This window comes from Notechis scutatus, chromosome 3 (genome assembly GCF_049901735.1).
Source record: "Notechis scutatus isolate UNSWTSFEM ecotype Mainland chromosome 3, rNotScu1.2, whole genome shotgun sequence".
Lineage (NCBI taxonomy): Eukaryota > Metazoa > Chordata > Lepidosauria > Squamata > Elapidae > Notechis > Notechis scutatus.
In genome coordinates, this window is record NC_142011.1 from 178,684,162 (window position 1) to 178,709,757 (window position 25,596).

At 35.6% G+C, this 25,596-nt stretch overlaps 1 protein-coding gene across 3 annotated transcripts in view; it reads left to right on the forward strand.

Annotated features, from left to right (window-relative positions):
- Positions 1-25,596, forward strand: part of STMN2 (stathmin 2) — a 178,680-nt gene that overhangs the window by 137,234 nt on the left and 15,850 nt on the right. The window contains exon 1 of one of the 3 annotated variants that reach the window (XM_087961917.1): positions 12,902-13,025. The exons of 1 other annotated variant lie outside the window; for it this stretch is intronic. In XM_087961917.1, the coding sequence (XP_087818043.1) occupies positions 13,007-13,025 (19 nt within the window). In that variant the 5' untranslated portion in view covers positions 12,902-13,006. Of the gene's footprint in view, positions 1-12,901; positions 13,026-14,219; positions 14,238-25,596 lie in introns of those variants that run through there. One more of the 3 variants, XM_087961919.1, reaches the window with a different exon arrangement.

Below are 25,596 nucleotides of genomic sequence, written 5' to 3' on the forward strand. Positions count from 1 at the left end.
TGGCAAGTTGGCCACAACGAGTTGGCTGTGGAGTGGGTCCCATTCCATCTTTTGAAGAAAAAAATCATTGTCCATGTATGTGATAACATCATTTACTGTGCATCATCTTCCTATATATTGTATTTCTTCATCATACCAGTAGCAATCTTGAACTATCCCATCTATTGCCCCCCAAAACATTAAGTATTATTTTACCACCCGTGGACTATAAGAAACTTATCAAGCAGTTCCACAGAAAGCAATCTTTGCATAGAAAATATATTTGAGATATTAAGCAAATGAATCTCTTTGAAAGAGAAAACAGACAAGATTATTTTGCAAAGAGGTGGCCTATAAAGGAAATACTTGTAATAAGATTATTAACATTAGAATTGTGTGCCAAAAAGAACAGAAGAGCAGTGGTAATTTTGTGTCCAAATTTTATATTGAATAATGATGATAATAATAATCTCACTGTAATCAATTCCCTTCTTTGCTCAAAGCAGGTCAATAGGATAGGAATGATGTTAACAAGAGTTCCTTCATGTTGTATTTTGTACTAATCAGTGGAGTATCTTATAGGAAATTAACAATAATGAAGCACTTGGAAAATATATTCAGTTGCTGTGATGTTTCTAAACTTGTAAAGAACAGAATTATCCAAGTCATGGTATTTCCTGTGATACTTTTTGGAAGCAAAATTTTGTTTGAAAAAGCAATATAGGAACCATACTGACACTTTTGAACTCTGATGTTTGAAAAGGCTCCTAAAAATACCATGAATAGCCAAAAAAGTAAACAAATGGCTCATTGAACAAATCAATCTAAGGTTTTCATTTGAGGAAGAAATTACCAGCCTCAAATTATCCTACAATCTCTCTAGAAAAAGTTCTAATGCTGGAAAAGATGAAATTACACAGAAGAGGGCAACCAAGAGCAAGAGAGATATATTCAGTTACTTTGGTGAAAGGGGCACCTGACTTACCAAATTAGGGGCATATTGTCATGGGGAAAATCCAACTATTTGGTCACTAAAATATGACTCTAACTTGATGGCATATAATCAGTCAATTAATCAACAATAGCAGTATTAATAAGGTCATATTCAATTATTTAATTGAATTTTCCTGAATGGTAAATTCCAGGGTCAGTTTCATGATCTATCCCTGTAATCATTTTAGAATCATGATTCTGTGTATGCACTAATAGTTGATCTCATGTATTGAGAAAAATATTTTCCTCACTTTTTTTTAAAGTGAAGGATAATTGAAATTATATAGTCAAGTATATGACAAAAATGAGATACGAAACTCTTTTTTACCTCTGAAAGTAGTGAGAGTCTAAAGCAGAAACAGAGACCCAAGGTCAAATCTAATCCAGGCTTGAAATTCATTAGGATAAGATTGAGCCAGTCATTTGCTGGGTTTACACATTTTCTTAAACATTACCTGTTCAATCACAGTTTATTTAACAAAGTCAATGGCTTACAAAGTGCAGTGGCAGAGTTGACAACCCATTAAGTAAAAAAAACAAATAAACGATATTGTTTCTATCGAAATAAGTTGGATAGATCAAATCTTTCAACACAATCCAATTCATAGCGAAATTCTAAAAATAAAATGTGCAGGGACTATGGGCTTGAAATTATTTGAAGAAGTAATATAATTAAGTATTATAAGTAAAATACCACTTACACCCATACTTGTGCAGTGAATGCATTTCAAACTAACTATACAGTGCAGACATACATACTGCTCAATAAAACTGAAAAGAAAAATCTCTGTGCTTTAAATATATGGCACAGAGTATCTAAGTGATAAATATTATTAAATATATACAATGAGTACCTAAACATGGTATCACTTTTACTAAGCATATGAGTCATACTATTTCAAAGAAAAGCTGTCTTGCTGATTTTAAGGTCCTAATAAGGATCCATTCTCCTAATAAGAATGGATCACTATTTTTGCTAACTCATGCCTCAGACCAGGAAGCAAATTAGGAACATAACAAATTGGGCAAACAATTTCCTGGGTGAATTCAGAATATCTTAGCTCCAAAAATCTTAGTCTCAAATAGAAATAGCATCAACAACATATGTACAAGGTAAATTTAATGAAATATTTAATTTCAGCATTACTATATTTATCTTGGGAGAACAAGATTGTTAAGAACTGACATTACATTTCATATTAGTATATAACATTTTTTTCTTTCCAATGCTTTCTTTTTGGAAGTCTAATATTAAAATAAGAATTAGGCTATCAGGTAAATGTCAACATGAGAAAAATAATCATTAAAATATATATTCCGTTTATCTTTCCCATCCTTTTAATAATTTTACAACATCTACTATTTAAAAAAGATTTCATTACACAATTATCAATTTAAGTGGTACCCAGGGCCTTGACATTCAATAAATGTATGTGTCTCATTATACGGTGTTCATTACTGAATGTTAATCAGAAAATCCTAAGACTACCATATAGTGAAATAGCATTTTTGACTGGAGATATTAATGATGTGTTTAGCTGTCATGAAAATTTTGGCAATCATTAATAAATGGATGATTCTGTTCCAGCAACATGTAATTAGGATAAATCACTTAATCAAAGGATGTCTACTATCAGACTTTTCCCCCCGATAGTCAGGTGACCTATAAATTTAATAAATTATTATTTAATATTTTAAAAATACTGTTTTAATTATAAATAAATGCATGATATAGATCAAGAGTTGGAGATCCATGACTGAAAAGGATATAGAAGTATTTAAATAAATCAGACGAAATCACAATGTTGAAAACATTAAAAAATTATGTTTCTGTCCTACTTAAGAGGGATTAGTAGTTAATCTTGAAAGGCAATGCTGAAAGAAGAAAAAGTATAATTATGAACAATGAAACATAGGATCCTTACAATGACAGACAAGATATTGTCAAACATTTAAAGTTGGACTCATGCCAGAGAGCCACAAACATAAAATTATCCTGCGTCATAGAAAAAAACCCTGGAAAACTCTGACCCTTTCACTTAGTCCAGCCTCCTTCAACTGGATTGCTTTGGTGTGGACTAGATGACAACATCCCCTGGAAGCCACCAGGAGCAATTTGAGGAAAGGTAAAACATAAATCTAACTAATTGTGATGGTAATTTAGGTGAGTTCTACTGGTGGAATATATTAATGGAAAGTAACATTCCCTTTCTAGAATTTTCAAATAACCAATCTTTGGTGATTAATTAGATGTGTAGTACATATTAAAATAGTTGCCTTGCCAGCAATAACAAGCAACATGAAATCATATACCTTCAGTAAGCAACAAAATAGAAAACGTAGCAACACTTTGAAGAGAGAAGGGCTGTCAATAAGTAATATAAAAGATCAGTAAATAAACCTCTGGAAGAATCCGACAGAATTAACTTGCTAAATTAAATTAAATTAACTTGACTATGTATCAGAATGGTCAAACAAATGGCAACTTCAAATCTCAACAAATAAATGCTCTGTCCTACATATTGGCAAAAAAAATCAGAAAATAAAATACAAGCTGAATAGTCAAGACCTTGTTAACGATCAAAACTCTGTCAAGGATCTTGGAGTACTCATCTCAAATGACCTAAGTGCTAGAGCCCACTGTAACTACATAGCCAAAAAGGCGTTAAGAGTTGTTAACTAATCTTACGTAGCTTTTTCTCTGGTAATATTACACTAATAACTAGAGTGTACAAAACATTTGCTAGACCAATACTCGAATACAGCTCATCAGTCTGGAACCCACATTACATATATGATATTAACATAGTTGAGAAAGTCCAGAAATATTTCACAAGAGTTCTCCACTCCTCTACTCATTGCAGAATACCTTAGGCCACCAGACTTGAAATTCTAGAACTAGAAAACCTAGAACTACACCGCCTTCGGTCCGATCTAAGTATAGTATATAAAATCATACATTGCAATGTCCTACCTGTCAATGAATACTTCAGCTTCAACCATAACAACACAAGAGCAAACAATAGATACAAACTCAAGGTTAATCGCACCAAACTTGATTGCAGGAAATACGACTTCAGCAACAGAGTGGTCAATGTCTGGAATACTCTACCTGACTCTGTGGTTTTTTCCCCAAACCCCCAAAACTTTAACCTTAGACTGTCTACTATTGACCTCACCCCTTTCCTAAGAGGTCTGTAGGGGGCGTGCATAAGCACACCAACGTGCCTACCGTCCCTGTCCTATTGTTTCTTTTATATATTTTTATATTTTTCTTATATGTATCCATGTATTCATAACTATGTTTTACTTATACCTATTATCTTGTAAGCAATTGAGAAATAAAAAATAAATAAATAAATAAAATCAAAGGTCCAATGCTGCAATAAAAGTCAGTAATAAAAATTATATGTTATGGGGAGGGTGTCACGCAGGATTGAGACATATGATTTAAATGTCATTTATTTACATCCTCAATTATACATTATAAGAATTATGGACCAGAGAAGAAAACTTAAAATATTATAATCACCTCACTACCATGACAGAGCAAGAAAAGTCCATTCATCTCCAAGGATATAACAAAACAAAGCAAAGCAAAACTTACTACTGACTTACTACTGTGTTCTTACTATCTGCCCTCCCAAGCAGTTGTTCTCTGCTGTTGTACATCACTACTTCCAACAGTCAATTTCCAAAAAAAAAAACCAATCCTTCTGCTAGAAAATCCTGATGCTAATAGTAATAAAGGGGAAACTATCACATCACATATTTACCTTTATCCATTAGTGTTCATCAAACTATTTGCAAGAAGAACTGAATTGCGATAATTAAACATAAGAAGTAAATAATTGAAAATATGGGGCTTTTGTACTTTATTTTCAATATGAAATGAGAATCTTAACACAATTAAAATATAATTATTTTGCCAGCATATAAACTCTAAAGATGGGCATAGAACTCATTCCTTTTCTTCTTCTTTTCTTTTAGATTAGTGAGTTACAGTTTTAATTGGTTTTTTGAACTAGTTCATAATAATAACAGCTCACAGTCTTTTTCAACATTGGGAACTTAATGAGAGTCTCTTTTCTTATGATTTACAGCAGTGGCTTCATTCCTTCTGGCCATTATTATTACACTGAAATGTAAGCCTTCAAAAGCCTACAGAAACAGCTGAGGGAATATGTTCTGCACAAAGTAAAGCTAGTAACTCATTAGATTCTAATTTAGTTGAATTCTTAGACATTTTTCTCAATACAAGACTGTGTAGTTCAACTTTGGAATCCATTTATTTATAACTCTTTGGTCCTTAAGTGTTTAAAGTGCTTGAGCATTCCATCCTGTCTTCTCCCATGTGTGTCTTCTATGTTTCTAGTTTTCTTTAAAGGGAAAAAAAGAACAAAAATTGCTGAAATGGATCTGTATAGTAATCCTGTTCAGAAAGGTTCTTCTACATGCTACAAAATAAGCCTGGGAACTGTTTTTATAAAGAAAAAAATTGAAATGTAAGAGAAGCATAATACTTTATTAAGTTAAAATGAAATGTTATGTATGAACAAATAAATTTTTGAACTTCTGCATGCTGGGAAAATAGCAACAGGCAAAATATTAAATAATTCTTCTCTTTCTCGCCTTCTGCTCTATATCCAAGGATACAACTGAATGAAGGTAAAAGCAAAGCAAAAGTTCTGTAAACAATTTTTTTGCAACTCATTTTATGTTTAGAACATACTGAATTTTCCAGAGATATAACCCTAAGCATCATAACAAATAGTTCTTTGTGTCATATTCCAATTATGTTAGTACATGAAGCAAGATCTCCTTTGATTAAATCAATATTTAGAGAGGTTCTCAAGGAATAAAGACATCTTCCTCATGCCTATATCATTTAGACCTTTAAATAATTCAACAACTGGAAAGTACATAGGAAACAAATTGAAAACCATAGCAGATAGTACAAAATTGAGATAAAACTCCATATACTGATCTAATGTGTAATAGACTGCTTGCTTAAGAATGTGTTTAAGAAAGTGTTTTCAAACCTGTTTCTCACTAGATGTATTGTACAATGATTTCTGTATTCCTAGCATCATCTAAGTTATAATATATGAAAGATAATATTTGAAGAAAGTTTTATTGTATTAGGTACTTTCTCAAGGAAAAACAAGAACCAGGTAGGGCATATATAGATTTATCATAATTATTATTAATTCCCACCTCAAGCTGCATATTGTGATTATTGTTTATTTTACATGACACTCTTACAATACAAAAATGCTATTTAAATCTTTTTTTAAAATACCATTGCAGGATCAAACCATAGATCCTGTCAAGCAATTTATCCTTTAATAGATCATCAGTAATTTCAAAGATTTTGAAAAAACCCAAACAAAAACCCATTTTTGTTTTTGCCAGCAAGATGTTAACATTCGAAGATTTTCAGCAAAAAGTCCATAAAAGATTTTCAGTCATTACCAAATGTAGCTACTGTCTTTTCCCTGATCAAAGAAGTCAATGTTTCCATCTCTGCAAATCTTCACCAGCCATTCCTCCATTATGGATATTTCAGAACCTCTCAGTCTTTATGCATTTAATAATCTCACTGCAGTTGCCATGTATAACATAAATTGCCAATTATTTGAAATGACCATACACATAATGCCCACTATACTATACTATACAGGGGGCGTGCATAAGCGCACCAAAACGTGCCTACCGTCCCTGTCCTGTTGTTTCTTTTTTTTTTTTCTCTTATTTGTATCCATTTCATGTATTTATAACCATGTTTATACTTATACCTGTTATCTAATAATTGTTTGACAAAATAAATAAATAAATAAATAAATAAATAAATAAATAAATAAATAAATAAATAAATAAATAAATAAATACTGTTAGTTCAAACACATATTCATAATCATTTAGATTCCTTTCTTTTTCAAAACATACAGAATTATCCTGCTGCTTAAACTATTTATATCCATAAGAAGTATCTTAACTCTGATTTCTTCACTTGCATTAATATTACACCAATGCCAGAATTGCTACATTATTTGCTTCCAGGTCCAGTTTAAAACCCTGATATTTAACTTTAAACCTAACTCAGAACTTTGGAACTTGGATGTCACTTTCTTTGGTTAAATTTGGTCCACGCTGTGCATTCATTGAGGAAGGTTATGCTAGAAATTCCTACCCAGATGAAATGTGAATGATGGGGCTATCAAGAAGCTTGAGAAGCTGCTCCACTCTCTGGCTCCTAAGAAACAGAATATCTTTAACCTTTAAGAAAGTTTCTTATTTTTGGAAGTGTTTTGGGTGCTGAAGAGCTGCCATAATTGAGTTAACTTCAAGTGAAGCAGGATGGAAAATTTAAATCATTTTTAAAAATGATTAAAAAAATAATTGAGTTAAGAAGTAAATATTCTAAAATATTGGATGGATGGATGGATGGATGGATGGATGGATGGATGGATGGATGGACTTGTATTACTTCAAGTTTTAAAAGAATCATTGACAGAAAACAGAAAATGGGCAATTCACATGTCAAATTCTGAAATGTAACGTGCTCTTCCTCTATAATTTGCATAACCCCACTCAGAAAAATTCAGTATGAGTGCTCCATAGACAGCCCAATAACAACTCCTCATAAATAATTGATACACTAAAGGTTTGAAATAATGAATACTCGTATAATTTCTTGGGACTATTTTTGGTGATGGAAATCTCTATGACACTTACTCAACCTCCTCCCTGTTTCCTGAAGGAGCTGGGTTTTTTTAATCTGACAAGTTAATAATGTGGCCTGTTTTCCTGCCACATTTTCTTTTCAAATATGGAAATTTAATGAACTATTTAAGAGCCACAGGGAGAGACACCCTTCTCCCTTTTGTCTCACCTTGTCCTTTTCATTCCCACCATTCTTCAGTGAAAAAAACAAAGAAGAAAATCACTGTTCTGGGGTTTCATGCATCTTTATAAGCTGGCATTGGAATTTGTGGGGATTCATAATTTTATAACATTTTATAAATATTTATTTTTATGAGACTTTAAATTGAATATCCTAATTTTTAATATCCATATTTATGTGGGTATATTCAGGGCATGCAAAATTACATATTACAAAATATATAACTAAACAATCAGACTTATTATCTTGACACATAGTAATAACACCAATATTTCAATATATTCAGGTTTTTTTAAAAAAAATCACTTTTCAATTTGATAATAAACAAATACTAAGCATGAGAATTACTTTCTCTATTTTATTTCTTTTTTCCACTTTCAGATATCATTTTCCTGAGGCATAAGTGTAAAAAAGACAGATCATACTAACATGAGAAGTTGCAATATTTATCCAAATAAGACCCAAGTTTAAAATAGCTGATAAAGAGATCTAATGAGTGCCACAGATTCAGAAAAAAGGTCCATTGAGATCCACATTTTATCCTGACAGAAGTTAATAAGAGTTTTATGGAAAGCCTATAAGGACCTTCTTGTCTACCTTTACTCAACAAAATATTGTTTTAGATGTAAAAGATATATGTTGCTATTATGACTCATTGTCTTGACTCCATCAATATCTCTTTAAATACTCTTTAAGTCAACCAATTTGTCAATCATTCCTATATTTTAAATTTGGGCTAGCCTACTGCTGTGCCAGAATGGTTTTTCTTCACCCTGATCGGTTGGGAGTCTTGGTCTGTGTTTATTGGTCTTGGAGTAAACGCAGACCAAGACTCCCAACCAATCAGGATGAAGAAAAAACCATTCTGGCACAGCAGTAGGCTAGCCCCAAATTTAAAACTGAAACAACTGTAAAAGTCTGACTCACAGATGAACACAATACAGAAGTCTGATGATAGCAGATGAGATTCTGCCGAAACGTTGCTACAACTTTAAAAGCACAACTATAATGACGTGGGAAAATACCCGAACAAAGCTGAATACCTGTAAGTACCCGCGAAAACTTACATGAATACATGTAAGTACCCGCGAAAACTTAAGAAAACATATATATATATATATATATATATATATATATATATATATATATATATATGTGTGTGTGTGTGTGTGTGTGTGTGTGTGTGTGTGTGTGTGTGTGTGAAGAAGTATATCTTTTTCTCTGTTTTAATCTGCCATAGTAGAACTTCACTAGATGGACTTCAGTTCTAGTCTTCCAGGACGGAAGGAATGCCTGTTCACTTTCCTCTCATCTGAATTTTGTTCACTTCAGTTATTTCTTAATAATCTTATTTGTCAAGACTTTTAAATTTTAAAAAAGGGCATTGCTAGCTGCACCTAATACATCTTGTGAAAGGACTTCATCCTCACTTTTGCTCTGTGTAGCATTAAAGCATGGCCAATCTGCCATCAACTCTTTTAATTCTCTAAGACTAACATCAATGCCAGGGGTGTCAAACTCATTGAGGGCCGCATCAGGGTTGTGTTTGACCTTGGGCGGCTGGGGTTGGCATGGCCAAGGTGGGCATGGCTAGATCAACATCACTTGTGTTGGGGGTATCTGTACCCTGAGTGCTCTGCCAGCGAAAATGGGCTTCCAAGCTCTGTTTTTGGCTGTGACAGTGTCCTGCAAACCTCTGCCAGCAAAAACGGAGCTCTATTTTTGTTGGCAGAGGCACCACAGGCCAGTCCCTTCCAGGGTAGCCCTGCAGACCAGATCTAAGCACCCCACAGGCTGCATCTGGTCCCCAGGCCTTGAGTTTGACATCCCTGATATATGCCATTCTACCAAGGGACTATAATAGATGAGCTATCACCACCTCTTTGAAGATTTTTACAGCCACATTTAAAAGCCTCAGTTTTGTACCCTTTAATTATAAAGAATTAGTTAAACTTCTTAATTATTTTATTTTATTTATTTGCATTTTTCCACTTTACATTTAAACTTTTATTTACTATTGCTTTCTTAATTATCTGTAATACACATTTCATACTCAAACCGTGATTCATCATTTCATTGCCAGTTTTAGGTTAGTAGGGTGAGACAGGCTTTCTTATTTCCTATAAGTAAACACTTCAGCTGAGCAGTTCAGTTGGCATTGTAACAGCTGGAAAACCTACATGGTTTTTCAGTACCAAGGACAGTTCCAGGATTTTGGCTTTCTGAACTGCAATTCCTAATCACAAATAAATTACTGTGGCCATTTTATTTGGTGATTGGATTTTTACCTTATATTTTAGTGGAAGGATTTGACAAAAAAACTCAAATAAAATTTAGTGAGCCATTTTCCCAACATAGCAATTAAGTTAAAGATGGTATCATTCCAACTGAAATGTTGCCCATTTTAGAATATTCTCTTTGGGTTTTAATCCTAATTTCTCAGCAACTTCTTTTTTCTTATACCCAAGGAACTTATTATAGTATACTTGAAAATTTCCTCAAAATGTGTGAAGATATGAATTCTGATTTCTTTCATAAGCATTAAGAATACATTCATTACACTAAAACAACAATTTAATTCTTCAAAGCCAGTTTTTATTCCATTTGCTTAAATTAAAGATAGGAAGCATTCCGATATTTTGAACTATGATGCCCATCTGTTACTCACCATAGGCTAAATAGAAACCCCTATCTTTCCTGATTATTGTTCTCTTTTTACCAGAATGGGTTGTTGCCAGTAAAAAGCCCTATTAAGTACAACAGGTTTTTATCACCAGAAGCATGTTTTCACATCAATATTCTGCAATGAACAACACTGGGGTTTCCCCTACTGATTCAAAGAGAGCTCTGTGTATAACATAGAGGGGTGCAAAGATGTAAGCTCCTGTTGAAGTGATGGGCACTTGCTGCCTCACTTTGTAATATTGGACCTTAACTATTAAAGTCAGCCTAATCCAACTGAGTGCCTTTCAGATGTTTGGGGATTACAATTCTAATAATTAATGCTTTGTGAATTCTACTCCTAGTGATCTGAATGCTATCAAAGTGGGAAAGCTGATCTAAGCACTTTCAAATATTTTCCTCTTCCAACTCTGTGTGTTTGTTTGTTTGTTTGTAAAAGTAGGGGCAAGGATTAGTTTAGATCATGCAAATTTAAATGTGAGTAGATTTATGGCAACTTCTCTGAAATCGCTGAACAGCATGGTGGCTTAGAGGTGAAGATGCTTGCCTCTCACTTGGAAGGGGTTGACATTGCGATTCAATCCTAGACAGCAACAGATGTTTTTCTGTCAGGCAGGCTATAAAGAGAAAATATCTGCTGCAAACTCCACATAGATGTCAGGAAAGGTGGCCAGTAAACGCTCAGCTCCATTCAGTTGCCCTGACTCTATCCTGAATTAAGGGAGTACAGAGCCATAAAAAGGAGAAAAAAAACATGTGAAGTATCTATGGATATCAAATTCCCAGTTATGGCCATATCATGATAAATTTCTTCAGAGAATGCTAGGAGTCATATATTCCCATTTTTAAAGATCCCAATAGAGATTCCCTATCTTCAAAACTTCTTGAGTAATCTATAATAGGGTCATTTAATCCAGGTTTTATATAATCCACTCAAGATGGAGGCAATATTTAATAGGAAAGAGGATGCATGGCTAATATGTTTTTTCTGGAAATGATAGCTTATTTCTTTGAGGATTGCATTTGGAAGCATGTATGAATCCAACATTTCTTTTCAATGGTCATGGATGATGTGTCTACTCTGAAGAAATCTTATCTCAAGAGGGAAGAGAAGAAATGAGATGATACCAGAAAGAAAGTTATGAAAAGACCATGTTGGAAAGCAAGGCTGAAGTTACTTCAGCCCTATTTGGTTTCAGCTTCATCAACTCTCAATATACATACAATCCAAACCAACTCTCTTGACAAAAAGAGAGGTTTCCCATTTTGATCTTGGATTCCATTGTAGTTATTTGTGACAAAGTATCTTTCTCATTTATTGAGCTGGAGAAAGGCATGTTAGGTGAACATGTTAAATCAGAATATATTAGAGATGTATGGGTCTCAAAGCAAAAGACAATTTAAATCACTTCAGTAACAGCACCATCTTACAGTAACCCCTCATTGGTTTAAGGTTGAAAGGAGAAGGCAAGAAGGAACATTTCAAATTCATACCCAGCTAGCCGTGCTTGATGATAATTACTAGTTCTCTGTACTCCAGATGAAAGAATGTCAACTTGTCACTATCACAGACAGACAAAATGTGAAAGCAATTATTCTGCATTTTGTTATAGGTCTAAATTACTGAAAGTAAATCCCCCATGCTTTTTTTAAAAAAACCTATTTTATGACATACCTTAGTCATAATAGAAAGAGAAGACAAAAGCACTGAATGTTTGTGTTAAGAAATAATGTGATCAGTCTATAATCCAAACTTAATTAAATTCTGCAGTACTGGGTTCAATAGGCCCTACTCATAGAAAAATTAGCTAACATTTCAGCCACAAATATATAAGCTATATGTAAGTATAGAATACTTATATATACTTATAAAATATACAAATATCTATAGATAGATACTGTATGAGCATCCGCATTATGCAAAGTGGATAAAAGGAAAACAAACAGCCTTTAAATTCTCCCACTTCCCCTCCTATTTCTGTTAGTGCCACAATATTGTCTTAGAATGCATTTGTGCATGTTTTACACCTAGCAACAGCCAGAGATTTCAAGACCAATGGTTGTTGTTGTTTTTTTTCTTGTAGGATATTAAGCTCTTGACATGGAATGTACTATCAAAGCGAAAGTAAAGGGGGAACGCAGCACTCCGGGGCCAATTTCCATTTCAAACTGCATTCTGGCACTTTGTACTCCAGCACCACAGGCAGAATAATATTTAATGCTCAGAGAATCTGCTTCTGCGGGAGTCATGTCAGGGGACCTCTCGAGCCAATCTGCTTAGGCTGAGGAGTGATAATTATTCATGGGCTCCTGCCTCTCGCTCCTTCTTGTGCTCAGCCCCGCTCTGCTGACTCAGTGCCTTAGTCTCCTCGCGCGCGCGCTCTCCCCACTGCTGTAGCTGGACCTCTTTGCCTTCGCAAGCTCGGAGCTTCTGTAGCACCTACAATGGCTAAAACTGCAATGGGTAAGGCAAACAGAGCGTTTTCTTTGTGGCACGGAAGCCTCTCTCCTCAAACCTTTCCCTTTCTGCTGTCCTTGGTGCTGCATTGTATTTCTAAAAGGGAGAATTATTATTATTATTATTATTATTATTATTATTATTATTATTATTATTATTATTATTATTATTATTATTATTATTATTATTATTATTATTATTATTATTATTATTATTATTATCCTTGATTTTTCTAAAAGCCAAATCGGGAGAGGGATAAGCAGTCGTGATCTTAAGTCTATGCCCTACTTGAATTTTTTTTTTTTTTAATTTCAATCTTTTTAATAGCCTGATCATTTCAACAGAAGTACTTGGATGCCGTCCGACTTAAATCTTAGTCCCGTTTTCTTCGATTTAACGCCGGATAAACCGGGGGTATTTTGGGGGGGGGCGGAGGCTTAAGAAAATACTCTTCTGGAAGACCCCTGTGACAGCCTGGGGGTAACGTAGAGCAAAAGAGTAAACTTGTGGCGTGTTTGGGGTTGACTCGTTTCCAGCCTCCCCATCGCTCGCTCTGACCTCCGATTCTCCCAGTCGCTGGTGTCTTTTTCAGATCCAGGGCGAGCGACTTCTGTATCGGGTGGGGGGGGGCGGAGAGGGAAAGACTGGCCAAGCCGCCTTCCCTAGCCAACCCGCCCGCCACGTGGATGAGATGGAGACAGACAACATTTCCTTTGGCGAGGGTTGTTGTTGCAAGAGAGGTCGGGACCCGAATGTTAGACGCGCTGCTTTCGAGTACCTTTGTGCGGCGGGGCGGAAGGTGGAAGCGAGGCGTGCGTTTGTGTGATACTTGGGGTGTGTGTGTGTGCTTGTTTTTCGGCAGCAAAGACAGGGCTGGGGCGGCGTTGGCGGGCAGGGCTTTGTGTAAGGCTCGCACCCGGGCGTTCCCGGCGACAGCGCACCTGCAGTTAGTTGGACGCCACCCGTTCAGGCAGTGCGAGCACAATGCAGACCGACCCCACCCATCTCGCCGCCGGCGCGCCACCGCCTCGCCGGAGCCCCGGGGGAACTCGCCCCTCCCTTCTCTCCCTCCAACCCCTCCCCGGCTAGCGAGAAAGACGCACAGAAGGAGCGGAGGACATCAAAGCAAATACTCCGCCTTCCCCCTAGATGTCTTTCTTCCGTTGGCACCGTTGCTGGTTTTTCCCGAATGCTCTTGCTGGTTTGCTGCATCCATTGGTACCGGTGGGCAGCCTGTGTGTGTGTGTGTGTGTGTGTGTGTGTGTGTGCGCGCGCGCGCGCGCTCTGAAGTAGGTCACTTGGATTAGCCTCCTCTTCCTCTTCCCTTTCTTTATACAGCAATCGCCTACTCGTTACAATGCCTTCAGCGAGTTTGGTCTTATTTTGTCGGACTAGAGCAAAAGCTCGCCTTCCTTCCTCCCCCCCTAACTCCCCCCCCCCCCGCGCCCCGCCTTTATTATTATTTTTATTTTTCCATGCAGACTCAATAAACCTCCACCACACCCCTGGACTGCACGCTCCCGCCCTTCGCATCTTAGCAGGGAAAGGTTGCGGTGCGCCGGAGTGCTCTCCAGGAATCGGGACTGCAGGTCTGGGAGTGTCAAAATAACCCACGCTGCTTTACCAAGGGGTATCAAGATCCTACCTCGAATCCTCCAATTTAGCCGAGCTTTGCGAAGTGCAAATGGTTGAAACCGTCTCTTTTCCCCCTCCCTCCAACCCTTTAGCCTTTATTTTATTTTTTATATTTTTTTTCCCCTGAGTCTGCAATAAAGCCCGCGGAGAAAAGTGATACTGCAGTAAAGGGTGTGGTAATTCTCAGGAAGCGCAGAAGAGAAATGGACTGGCTATCAGAACATCAGACATTTGGCAGCCTTTTAAAAATAATAGTAATAATAACAATAATAAAATCACATCCCTTCTTCCTTAGGCATTAAGAAAATATAGGGAAAGAGATGTATTCTCAAAATGCTAACTTACTAAGTTGACCCACCCATAACTCATCAGGGCACAATTGAAGAAAACATCAGTTTCCCTGCACTTGCTTCCAGGAGACAAAAGCCTTGGCACAGATGTTGTCCTCCTAGACCCATTCAGAATTAATATGGATGCCCACAGATGCCCTTTCATTAAATATTGCTCTGTTTTCCAACCTGGTGGAAGAGGGCTTTGTTATTCCTGAGGGTAGGGCATCAGACAGCAGCTGCATATGCTAATACAAGCAGTCAGGAGCCATTAGGTTCTGGCCAGCCCTGCAGTGCTTGCTCACACTCATTCCTTTCCCTCCCCAATGCAGCAATCCAGAAATCAGTATTGATAATTTGGCCTCCTTGGTCACTGCAGGAGGCCCCTTTTCTGAATTTGGGCATTATGGCTAAAAAGACTCCTGGAATACAGATGAGAGGCATCCAGAGGTCTGCTGATTAATAGATCCAGTTATTCGGTCCTCTTGCTATTATATATAAAAGCAGATACTTGCCCTGTGTTCCTTGGATAATTAACTGCATTACATTATCAACAACAGTTTCCATTTTTCCCCATTCCATTAATAACACTTCATTCTTAGGTCTCAACCGGGGTGGGGGGAGCTTCTTAGGACAAACATTCTTATTATCTAATTCATCTAAATCTGAAATAACTTTTTTCCTATTTACAAGTAACATCCCTCTCTTTCTCCAATATATAAGTATGACTGCTGCTTTTTTCTTTTTTCTTTTCTTTTCTTGATGGTGGCTGGGTGGGTCTAGGACTTTTCTCCTGAAAAGGGATAAGGAAAGAATCTGTTAAATTATAATTAAAATCTTTGGAAAATCTTTTGGGATAACAGCAAGGATGTGGTATTTAATCGAAGGCAACTGGATAATGAGTGTTAGGGATTAGACAAAACAGAGAGTTGATTTTTATGAAGATGGAAGTCTGTAATTGATGCATCTAAAAGCAATTACTACAATTGCTTATAATACCCAAAATGTGCTTCTAGGGAAAATTAAGTAATGAACTGATAAAGACATAGATACAGGACTTATAATAGATTTTACCTCATTCATGATGCAGAGCAACTGTTTGCCATGCCAGCTATGTGAATTCTCACTCTTGCAATTAAAACCTCCAATGAACTATTATGTTTTGGTGCATTATTCTTAAAGATGGAAATATTGTCCCCTGGAGCAATTTCAGTTACAGCTATGTGTGTCCATGAAATGGGAATGCTTTGCTTTGAATCTCTGCAACAAATCATCATATTCCAGAAGTTCTGCTGAACCATTTCAGATTGATCATGGTTTGGTTAAACCAAAACCCAGAGCATCTCAGTTGTTTCAGGTTTCAGACAAAACAAAACCTAGATAAGATGAGAAGGGTAATGTTATATGTGTCTTCTTTCTCTTCCATAATACTCGGTGCAGCATACTTCCATCTGTCCCTCACCTTTTTTCTGTCCTTCAGTCATCACCACCAGTGTCCCAGGTCACACACCCCTCCACCACCCACCAATTCCTTAGCTTTCCTCCACTCTGTAACCACCATTTCTAGGCAAAACAAAACAGCCCTATTTCATCCAATGCATGGATTAAAATACCAAACACAGACACATTCCAATTTAAGCATGGACATCTCAACACTAAATATTCCATGGAACAATTTGTGCAAAGAACATTTGCACATCCCTAATATTTAAGTGGTGAAAAAAGGAACCTGCACATCCTTAGAGGTATTTCTTTGTTAAATAAAAGAGAGGAAGCATCTTATAGAGCCAGATTTAGTTAACTTAACATTTTACTGCCAACAAAAGATTTGTTATAAAGTCTCTCAATAGGGAGATCACATTTAGTTATCAGTAACATAGAATTACTTTGCACCTTGTTCAGATGTGCTTGCTGGGAAGCTTGAGTGAGCAAAATTGTGATTACTTCAAAAGCTTGTATCATGAAAATCAGTAAAAAATGTTCAGAATCAACTTGAATGAAACTCCCTTCTTAGAAAAAAGCATTTTTGGTCTTCTAAGGCAGGTTAAACCATTGTTGTTTCAGTACCTTTTTATTAAGCAATAAAGAAATGAGATAATATGACTGTATTGGTTAAGCTGTGATGCTTTTATCTTTGTTCATGTATACTTTTCACCGTTGGAAACCTTTGAGGTTATGAAATGGGAGTGCCTATTTGAAAAGGGTTTTATTTGTCATGTTACATTTGTTGCTGATTTTGGTCCTTTGTAATATTATTCTCCAATTTTTTGAGATCCTAATTGCATATTCATATTCATATTTTCTTCCAGTCTGTGCTAATGCACATAATAAGCAAGATCTAGCCAAAAATGCACTTTTCTTTTCATCCACTGAGGTACTGTAAATAGGAGCGATTCAAACATGTGCTTTTAATCAAAATAAACTGGATTTCAAGAATTTTAGTCATTTGATAAAACATTTAGTGCTTTAGGGTAGAGCAGTGAAGGTCCTCAACTCAATTTCACAGGGTCTTCCATCTAATTTCAAGAACCTTCTGCAAGTAACTGGGTCCTCCAGCAATTTGAAATTATGATACCATAATTCAGTCTCACTAGAAAACATCGAGTAGGCAAAGCTACTGTAATTTCTCTGTTATCCTAGGCTGCTCTCTGAAGTTCATATTTATAAAATTTGCTGAATCTAAAAAAAATATGATATTGATTTTGAAACATTTTGAAATATCTTTCAGCTCTATATAAAACTGAATTCTAATATATATGGCAACAAATTGATTGAATTTTTATTTTGCCATCTCTTCCAAAGTAGGCATTTAGAAGAGCATGTAAACCACATAGGCATTATTTCCATTGTGATTTATAGTGACTGGGAGATTAAACCAAATCTCCCAGTCCCAAATTGCTGTAGCAAGGGACATAAAATGTTTGTTATATTTAATGTCTGCTCGATTACATGAAAGAGATGGATTTAAATTTAACATCAGCAGAAAGCATATCCCAAGGATCCCAAACCATTCTCCAGCAGGATACACACACACCCATACTTTTTTTTTCCTTTTCAAATAACTTATCACTTTATAGCAAAGCAAAGCAGGAGGCCTTGTGGGAAGTGAAGGCATCAGTTACAGTTATGCTCTGTTCAGGTCACCTCACTGACATTGAGAAAAATTCTCAATGGAAAATAAAATAATTGATCTGTGCTGATAAATTAAATCTAAACTATTCCAATATAAAATCAAAGCAATCACCCATCAAAGAAAAATATGCTGACATATTGTGGTACAGTTATAATAAATCAGATATGCTTTCTACTTCTTTCAAATTGCCACTCCTTCCCATTTTCGAATATATAAAAAGCATATTGACTGCTTTTAAAAGAGCCTAAATGATTATTTAATAAAACCTTAGTTGCTTGTTCACATTATCAGTTATCCAGTCATAACAATAAAGCTTTGGTCAGGAATATTTCCTTAGAGTTCTATAATTCTCTGAAACATTTCAGACAAAAAAGTATTTTTTTCAGTAAATCTTATTTCAGTTTTAAATCCAAAAGAACATGATAATAGTTGGAGAGCACATGAATAAGGGGAGGTTTCATGCCAACTCACTCCTATTCACATTAGATCTATCCTAAATACTTCATAAGCAACAAATCATTTTTATTGACTTTTTGCAATATAGCATTTAAGAATTTTTAAAAGGCTAACTGGGGTGGGGATTTTACAGGACTTAAAGTCTAACATGCTGACAAACCTCTGGTTGAGGAAGTTGACACAGATTCAACTTCTGAGGAGTAATCTCATACCTACAAATTTTATTGATAATAAAATCTGTCAAGCTACAGTTATATGGCTATAAATATACATGTAAATTCTTTCAAAAGATAATTAGCTTGGCAATCCATTGTTTTATTTATTTATTAAAGTTGTATGCTTCTTTCCTTCAGGAACTAAAGGTGACATACTGAATACATCCTTCTCCACTTTTCCTTCACAGCAACATCCTACAGCACTGGATTGTGACCTCCCATATTGGGGATAGATTTGCACCTGAGGTTCCCCAGTCCTGGTTCAACATCTCAGCCATTTCATATTAGCTGTTCCTCAACCTCACCCCATAATATACTAAGGACTACAATTAATTAGTTTATTCAACAAGAATTAGTTGTTAATTAATTTGACATTTATTCATTATTAGGGGATCATCACAATTATTTATTAAAATAATAGCTGCTATATTAATAATAATTATAACTATTATAGTTGTTCAATCATTACTACGTCACTATACATTATGTAATTGTGTTTCCTTGCCTAGAATTTAAATTTTATTTCAAAATAGAAATAAAAAGTATGCAATGGGACAGCTTTTAGAACATAGTTATATAAACAGACTGTTTAATAATGAACATATTGATTTACTACTATGATAGTTTGAAACACTGGGATATTTTCGAAATGCTTGTTTTAAAAATAGTGTTTCTATTATTATGAGATTATATCTACAAATACATGGAACAATTCCTATTATTTTACTGAGGTGAGCATTATGGTTAAACCAAGTTCACTTTAATTTTAGGTTTTAAACTGACTTTTTGACTATCTGAAGGTTTACTTTTTAGAGAAAACGTATATAACCTCCTCTTTATAGACTGGGAAGAATATATTCTGCAGATGCTGGTTATTACAATCCAGAAGCTACACTCTATAGTATTCCTTTCATTCTGTGTGCAAGGAGTTATACATTGCTTTCTCTTGTGCGAAAGAGAAAATGCAAACAAAGATGTCAACTTCTATTTTATTTTGCTTGTTTGGGTTCTCCCCAAAGTATATAAGAAATGCTAATGCGATAAAATGTTTACAATTTTGTTAGAGCATGAGTGGATAGAAGCCAGACCTAACAAGAGAACTAGGGCTATGAGGAGGAAGCTATCCAGAAAGAGTAAGGTTCTGCCCTCATATAGATTTATGGATTTATTTATGTATCTTTAAATGTATATGACCACCCACTCAACACATAACTCTGGGCACTCACAAATAGAGAAACCAGTAATAAGAAAACAAATTAAAATCATTTAAAAACCAACTCACATGCTCAGAGCAAGTCAGCCAACATATAAACAAAAAAGTACAACATCCCACAATGTAGCCAAATGTCAGGGGAAGAACCAGGAGTTTACAATAGGCCAGCAAAGACAAGGATATCTAAATTTCAAGCAGTATGGTTTTACAAAGGGTAGGCACCATGACAAGAGAAGACATACTGGTTGGATACTATTAATGTCTTTGTGTAATATAAAGAATGTGGACTGCATCCATTCTGGTACATGGGATGGGCAGAAATTATTATAATAGGCCGATAACCTGTTCTTATGTCATAAAGAGTTTAAAAGTTGATAATCAGCACCTTGAATTGCATCAGGAAACCCACCAGGAGCCAATTCATTTTGCACAGTTATAGAAGTTACAAATACCAAGAAAGGTCTACTCATGTTGCTGCCTTTCTGTACCATGATTTGTCTTCCAAATCATCTTCAAGGGCAGCCCTATGAAAAAATCACTGGTGAATCCAGATGAAAGGTGACTAAAACATGAGTGACAGTGATTAGGATCTCCTGGTGACCGGCATACAAAATGGACTTGTGCAAATACCCTCCTAGTAATAGCTACCACCTGCTCTTTGCATAGGAATTGAGAGTCTAGAAGGACTCCTAAATTGTGCATCAACTCTTATGGGAAGTACAGTTCCATCCAGAACCAAAGATGGTAAGTTTCTGTAATTCTGTAAATTGGTCCATAAAAATTAGAAGTTTGATCATACTGAAGGCCACTGAGAGATCCAAGAGAGTCAAGAGAGATCTACCTCCACCACCCCAGTTCCTGCAGAAGTGATAAAAAAAATGCCAATGGTACCTCAGTGCAATAATAAGGTCTGAATCCTGACTGAAAGAGCCCAGATAATCCAATTGGTTAGGTAGCATGAAAGTTTTCTGGATTTTTTTTTCCTCCCAAAGCTTGGGGGATTATTGTGTTTGTGTTTTAATTGTTTTAGGATTTTTAATTTTTTAATTTTTAATTTTTGACAATTTTGTCTGTAAGAAACCTATCAAAAAAGAGAGAGATCCATGAGATTTAGAAGCTCTGAAGTTTCATGATGTTCGATTTAAAGCAAAGCACATTAAGAGCTGCATGATTGTATTGGACTGATTTCTAAAAGATCCATTTTTTGATAAATCCTGTATAAAATATTTCATTAGGGTATATTTTATATAGAAGGAATTTTAAAAAGAGGCTTTCAAAAAAGCAATAAAAAGGGGCCATCAAGAAATAGAGAATCATTTCACTATGTTTACTACAAAGTTACATTCTTTCCTGCAACCTGGTGATGTTTATTTTTAAGTCGGTCGGTCGGTTGGTTGGTTGGTTGGTTGGCTGGTTGGATTTTTTTTTTTAAAAAAAAAAAAAGATAAAATGGAATGTTAAAGACCATCCTGAAGGATTAATGGAAATAGGCAAACAAATTCATCAGTTTGCTTCCTGGTGAATGGATGTCTTGGGACTAGCCATGGCTACCCAGCAGTTATTTTGTGATGGAATAGGACAACTTGCCACAGCCAACTTGCCACGGCTATGGCAAGTTGTCCTAGACTCATTTTGTGAATAGGCAGTCCCTACCTATCCAGCCTTTGCAGATATTTTATTAAAGCAGCCAGGGTTGAATCAAGTAATGTACATTGACCTTTCTCACTTCAGGATTACGTGTTAAACTTAGTAGACCTATGCCTCCATTTAACACATTTCTAAAAGAACTGCCCAAGACATGCAATAATAGTACCTTTTTATTTTCTTGTTCCATTTTATTTACCAATGAAGTCTGAGAAGCAAACACTTTTATATTTTTGTCAAGGTATGGACTGATACTCTTGTAATAAAAAAAACACTTTGGAAAAAAATCAGTTTGAACAAAGTATATCCATTTGTATCAGTGGTGGGATTCATTTTTTTTTTTACTACCGGTTCTGTGGGCGTGGCTTGGTGGGCATGGCAAGGGAAGGATACTGTAAAATCTCCAGTCAGAGGTGGTATTTGCTAGTTCTCCAGAACTGGTCTAGTCAGAATCTCCTGAATACCACCTCTGATTTGTATTCATTTATTCCTGGTTATACTTAATATGAGCATGTGTCCCAACAGGCAATAATGCTTCTGTCTTATTACTTTAAATTGTCTATAAAGTGGAAAGGAGAGTCAGTTTAGAAGCATCAGACTAGAAACTGGGAAACTGTGAGTTCTAGATCTGCTACAGCTGGGTAACCTTGAGCCAGTTACTCTCTCTCAGTCCTAGTAAAGAGGCAATAGCAAAACACTCCAGAAATCTTGCCAAGAAAACTTTAGCGATTAGTCAAGTCAGTTCCCAGGAGTCAATACTGATTCAAAGGCATTCAAAGGCATGCACGCATGCACCATACATACACACGCAGAGAGAGAGGGAGAGACAAGGAGACGGTGAGAGACCCAGATGAATACAGTATCAATGTGTATTTAATAAACCATACCAGAGGTAGTATTCAGCAAGTTCTGACCAGTTCTGGAGAACCAGTAGTGGAAATTTTGAGTAGTTCGGAGAACCGGCAAATACCACCTCTGACTGGCCCCGCCCCCATCTATTCTCTGCCTCCTGAGTCCCAGATGATCGGCTGGGTCTTCTTTTGTTGCCCTGCACAGGAGAATGGAGCTGGAAAGCGGGTTAGTGAGGTGGGGAGGGAATGGGATTTTGCAGTATCATTCCCCTGCAACGCCCACCAAGCCATGCCACGCCATGCCTAACAAGCCACACCCACAGAACCGGTAGTAAAAAGTTTTGAATCCCAGCACTGAACTATACATGACCATGTTATGTAATCAGTTCATATACCTAAATTTTATATCATATATATATACAGCTACTATCATTATCCAGTTTCAGACTTAAGATAAATTGTTCTGCTGGTGTTCTCTGAAATTCAATTCTCCTATAATGTGCAGTAACGCTAAAGTACAAAGTCTTATACACCTACTCAATAACTTATGTATCACAGCTTCAGGCTGAACTTACAACCTTTCTAAGAAACCATATTTGGTGAAGTGGAGAATTATAGTGATAAGCTTTGTCTGCTATTTGCATATGAAATCCAGAAGCTCACACTTATTTCCTACCTCAACCAGCTTTGAGGTTGATAAGACATGTGTTGTTAGGGTATCCCAAGGCAATCCAAAAACAAAACCAGGATTCTTTTTCATCTCTGCTGGTGCCATTTCTTATTCATGATAGTTATTGTGCTATTGTGTCAAAAGATAATAGAATCTGAAAGCAGAACAATGGCATGGATCATGAATATTTTTAATTTGGGATTACTCTTCTCACACAGAGTACTAAAAATGTCACTAGAACAGAATATCATACTGTGGGACTTATTTTATAAGGAGATTTTTAATGCTGCTGTGAAACAGGACAGGTGTTTGGTTTATTCATCTTGGTTAGTCTGCAAAGCAGGAGTGTCCACAGGGGTGATCAAATATGTCAACCTGGCAACTGCAACAGTGTAATTAAAGTTCTGTCCACGTTTGATGTGTGTTGTTCTGCCTGCTATTTTACATTGGAGTTACCATCTTGAATTTTTTGGACAATCCCCTACAGACACCCCTCTGATTGTGAATCAATAAACAATGAAGAATTATTTATGCTACCCATCAATAGAATCCCTATTTTTCTTTTAGATTTTAGGTAGATTTTAGAAAGAAGATAGAACCCAGTACATACATAAGTTTGTGACCATTGTACTTATCTCTCTTTTTTGTTTTTGTTAAAAGAGGGTCAGCTAAATCCAGCTTTATTAACTTAATGAATACTCTTAACAGTCTCTGCAACAATGAAAGAGAAAACAGGCTATAAACTGCAAGCACGGTTAAAATAAAACTAAAAGCACCCTGCATAGCCAGATCACTTAACCTTCAAACTTTATGAGACTGCTCTTGGTAATGAAATCACTGAAAGGTCAATGTAAATACATTTATGGGAGGCTAAAAGAAATGCAACCTTTTGGTGGCCTGCATTTCATGCTTCATAAGAATTCAATCTCATTGTTTCCTTTGTGGTGTCTCTCACAAAGCAGAACATTCAGCTGGAATGCAAACACATATGGAAAGGTTGCCTAAAGGACAACAACAATAAAACAAACTAACACAATAGAAGCAGAGGCAGAAATAGACTATATCATTGAAAATCAAAGGCCAATAACAGATTTTTTAATTTTACTTTAAAAGGTTGATGTTATAATCATCATTAATGTCATTTAATGTCTTAGATTAAACTCTGTGTATATACATTTAAAAGATACCAGACTAGAATCTCTTGAAGAATATTTTAATATTCTTGTTTGAAGGAAAAATCAATGTAACTTGATATATTTAAAAAAAATGGATTCATTGTTTTTATATTTGATACTTATATACTTTTTCTTGACTTTCCTTTTTTCTTAACCTGGATAGGTGATAACATGTAGACAACCTTATCTGGGCTTCATGAGATATTTGGTTGGGAGATGCCCAGGGAATTGCATGGTTGTAGGACAGAAAAGTCCATGGAAATGATTTTCATACTATTACCAAAAAAAAAAAGTGTGATTGTGACCTTATATTTAAACATGAGCCAAGCACCGATCAAGTCTTTCTGTACTTTGACTTTTACCTAATACAGAAGTATTAGGTAAAATCCTTACATTTGTTGAAATGATCTTTTATAATTATTAATGAATACTGAGGTTTAAACTAAAGTTTAAACTCTTAAAAAAATAGAGTACATTTGTTTTATTTTAATGTTGAAGTAAGGTATTTTGAATATGTATTACCTCCAAATTGGTGGAATGTCGACAACACAGTAGCAAGTTAATCTCTAGGTATAAAATAATGTGAGTATGTTTGCTATAAATCTAAATTTTAGTTATTTCTGTGAAATATTGCCCCAATGACTGGTGTTGTCCTTACCATTAGGAGAGAATACTGCGTATGATGCATGTACATCTATGACTTATATCCTAATCTACGCCTTTATCACAGAAAGTGATAATGTGAAAGCTTCAATTATCCAAAAGCCTCCATTAACCAAAGTCAAGATGACTGGAGAGGTCAATATTTACCAATAAAGGAGAATATTTGTCATTCAAGATTGACATGAAGGGGTCCTTAGTGCTCTCTGGGCTTGGTTGTTTTCTTGCAGATTATGTTACCGAGACTAGCACTGATGGTATTACCAAGTTTAGGTAATGAAACATCTGTAAGAAAATGACCACACTCCAATGACCAAGAACTCCTCAGATCAATATTTATGACCAATGTGATATCATCTACAGGTGAAACTCGAAATATTAGAATATTGTGCAAAAGTTCATTTATTTCAGTAACGCAACTTAAAAGGTGAAACTAATATATGAGATAGACTCATTACATGCAAAGCAAGATAGTTCAAAATGAGATTTGTCATAATTGAGATGATTATGGCTTACAGCTCATGAAAACCCCAAATCCACAATCTCAGAAAATTAGAATATTGTGAAAAGGTTCAATATACTAGGCTCAAAGTGTC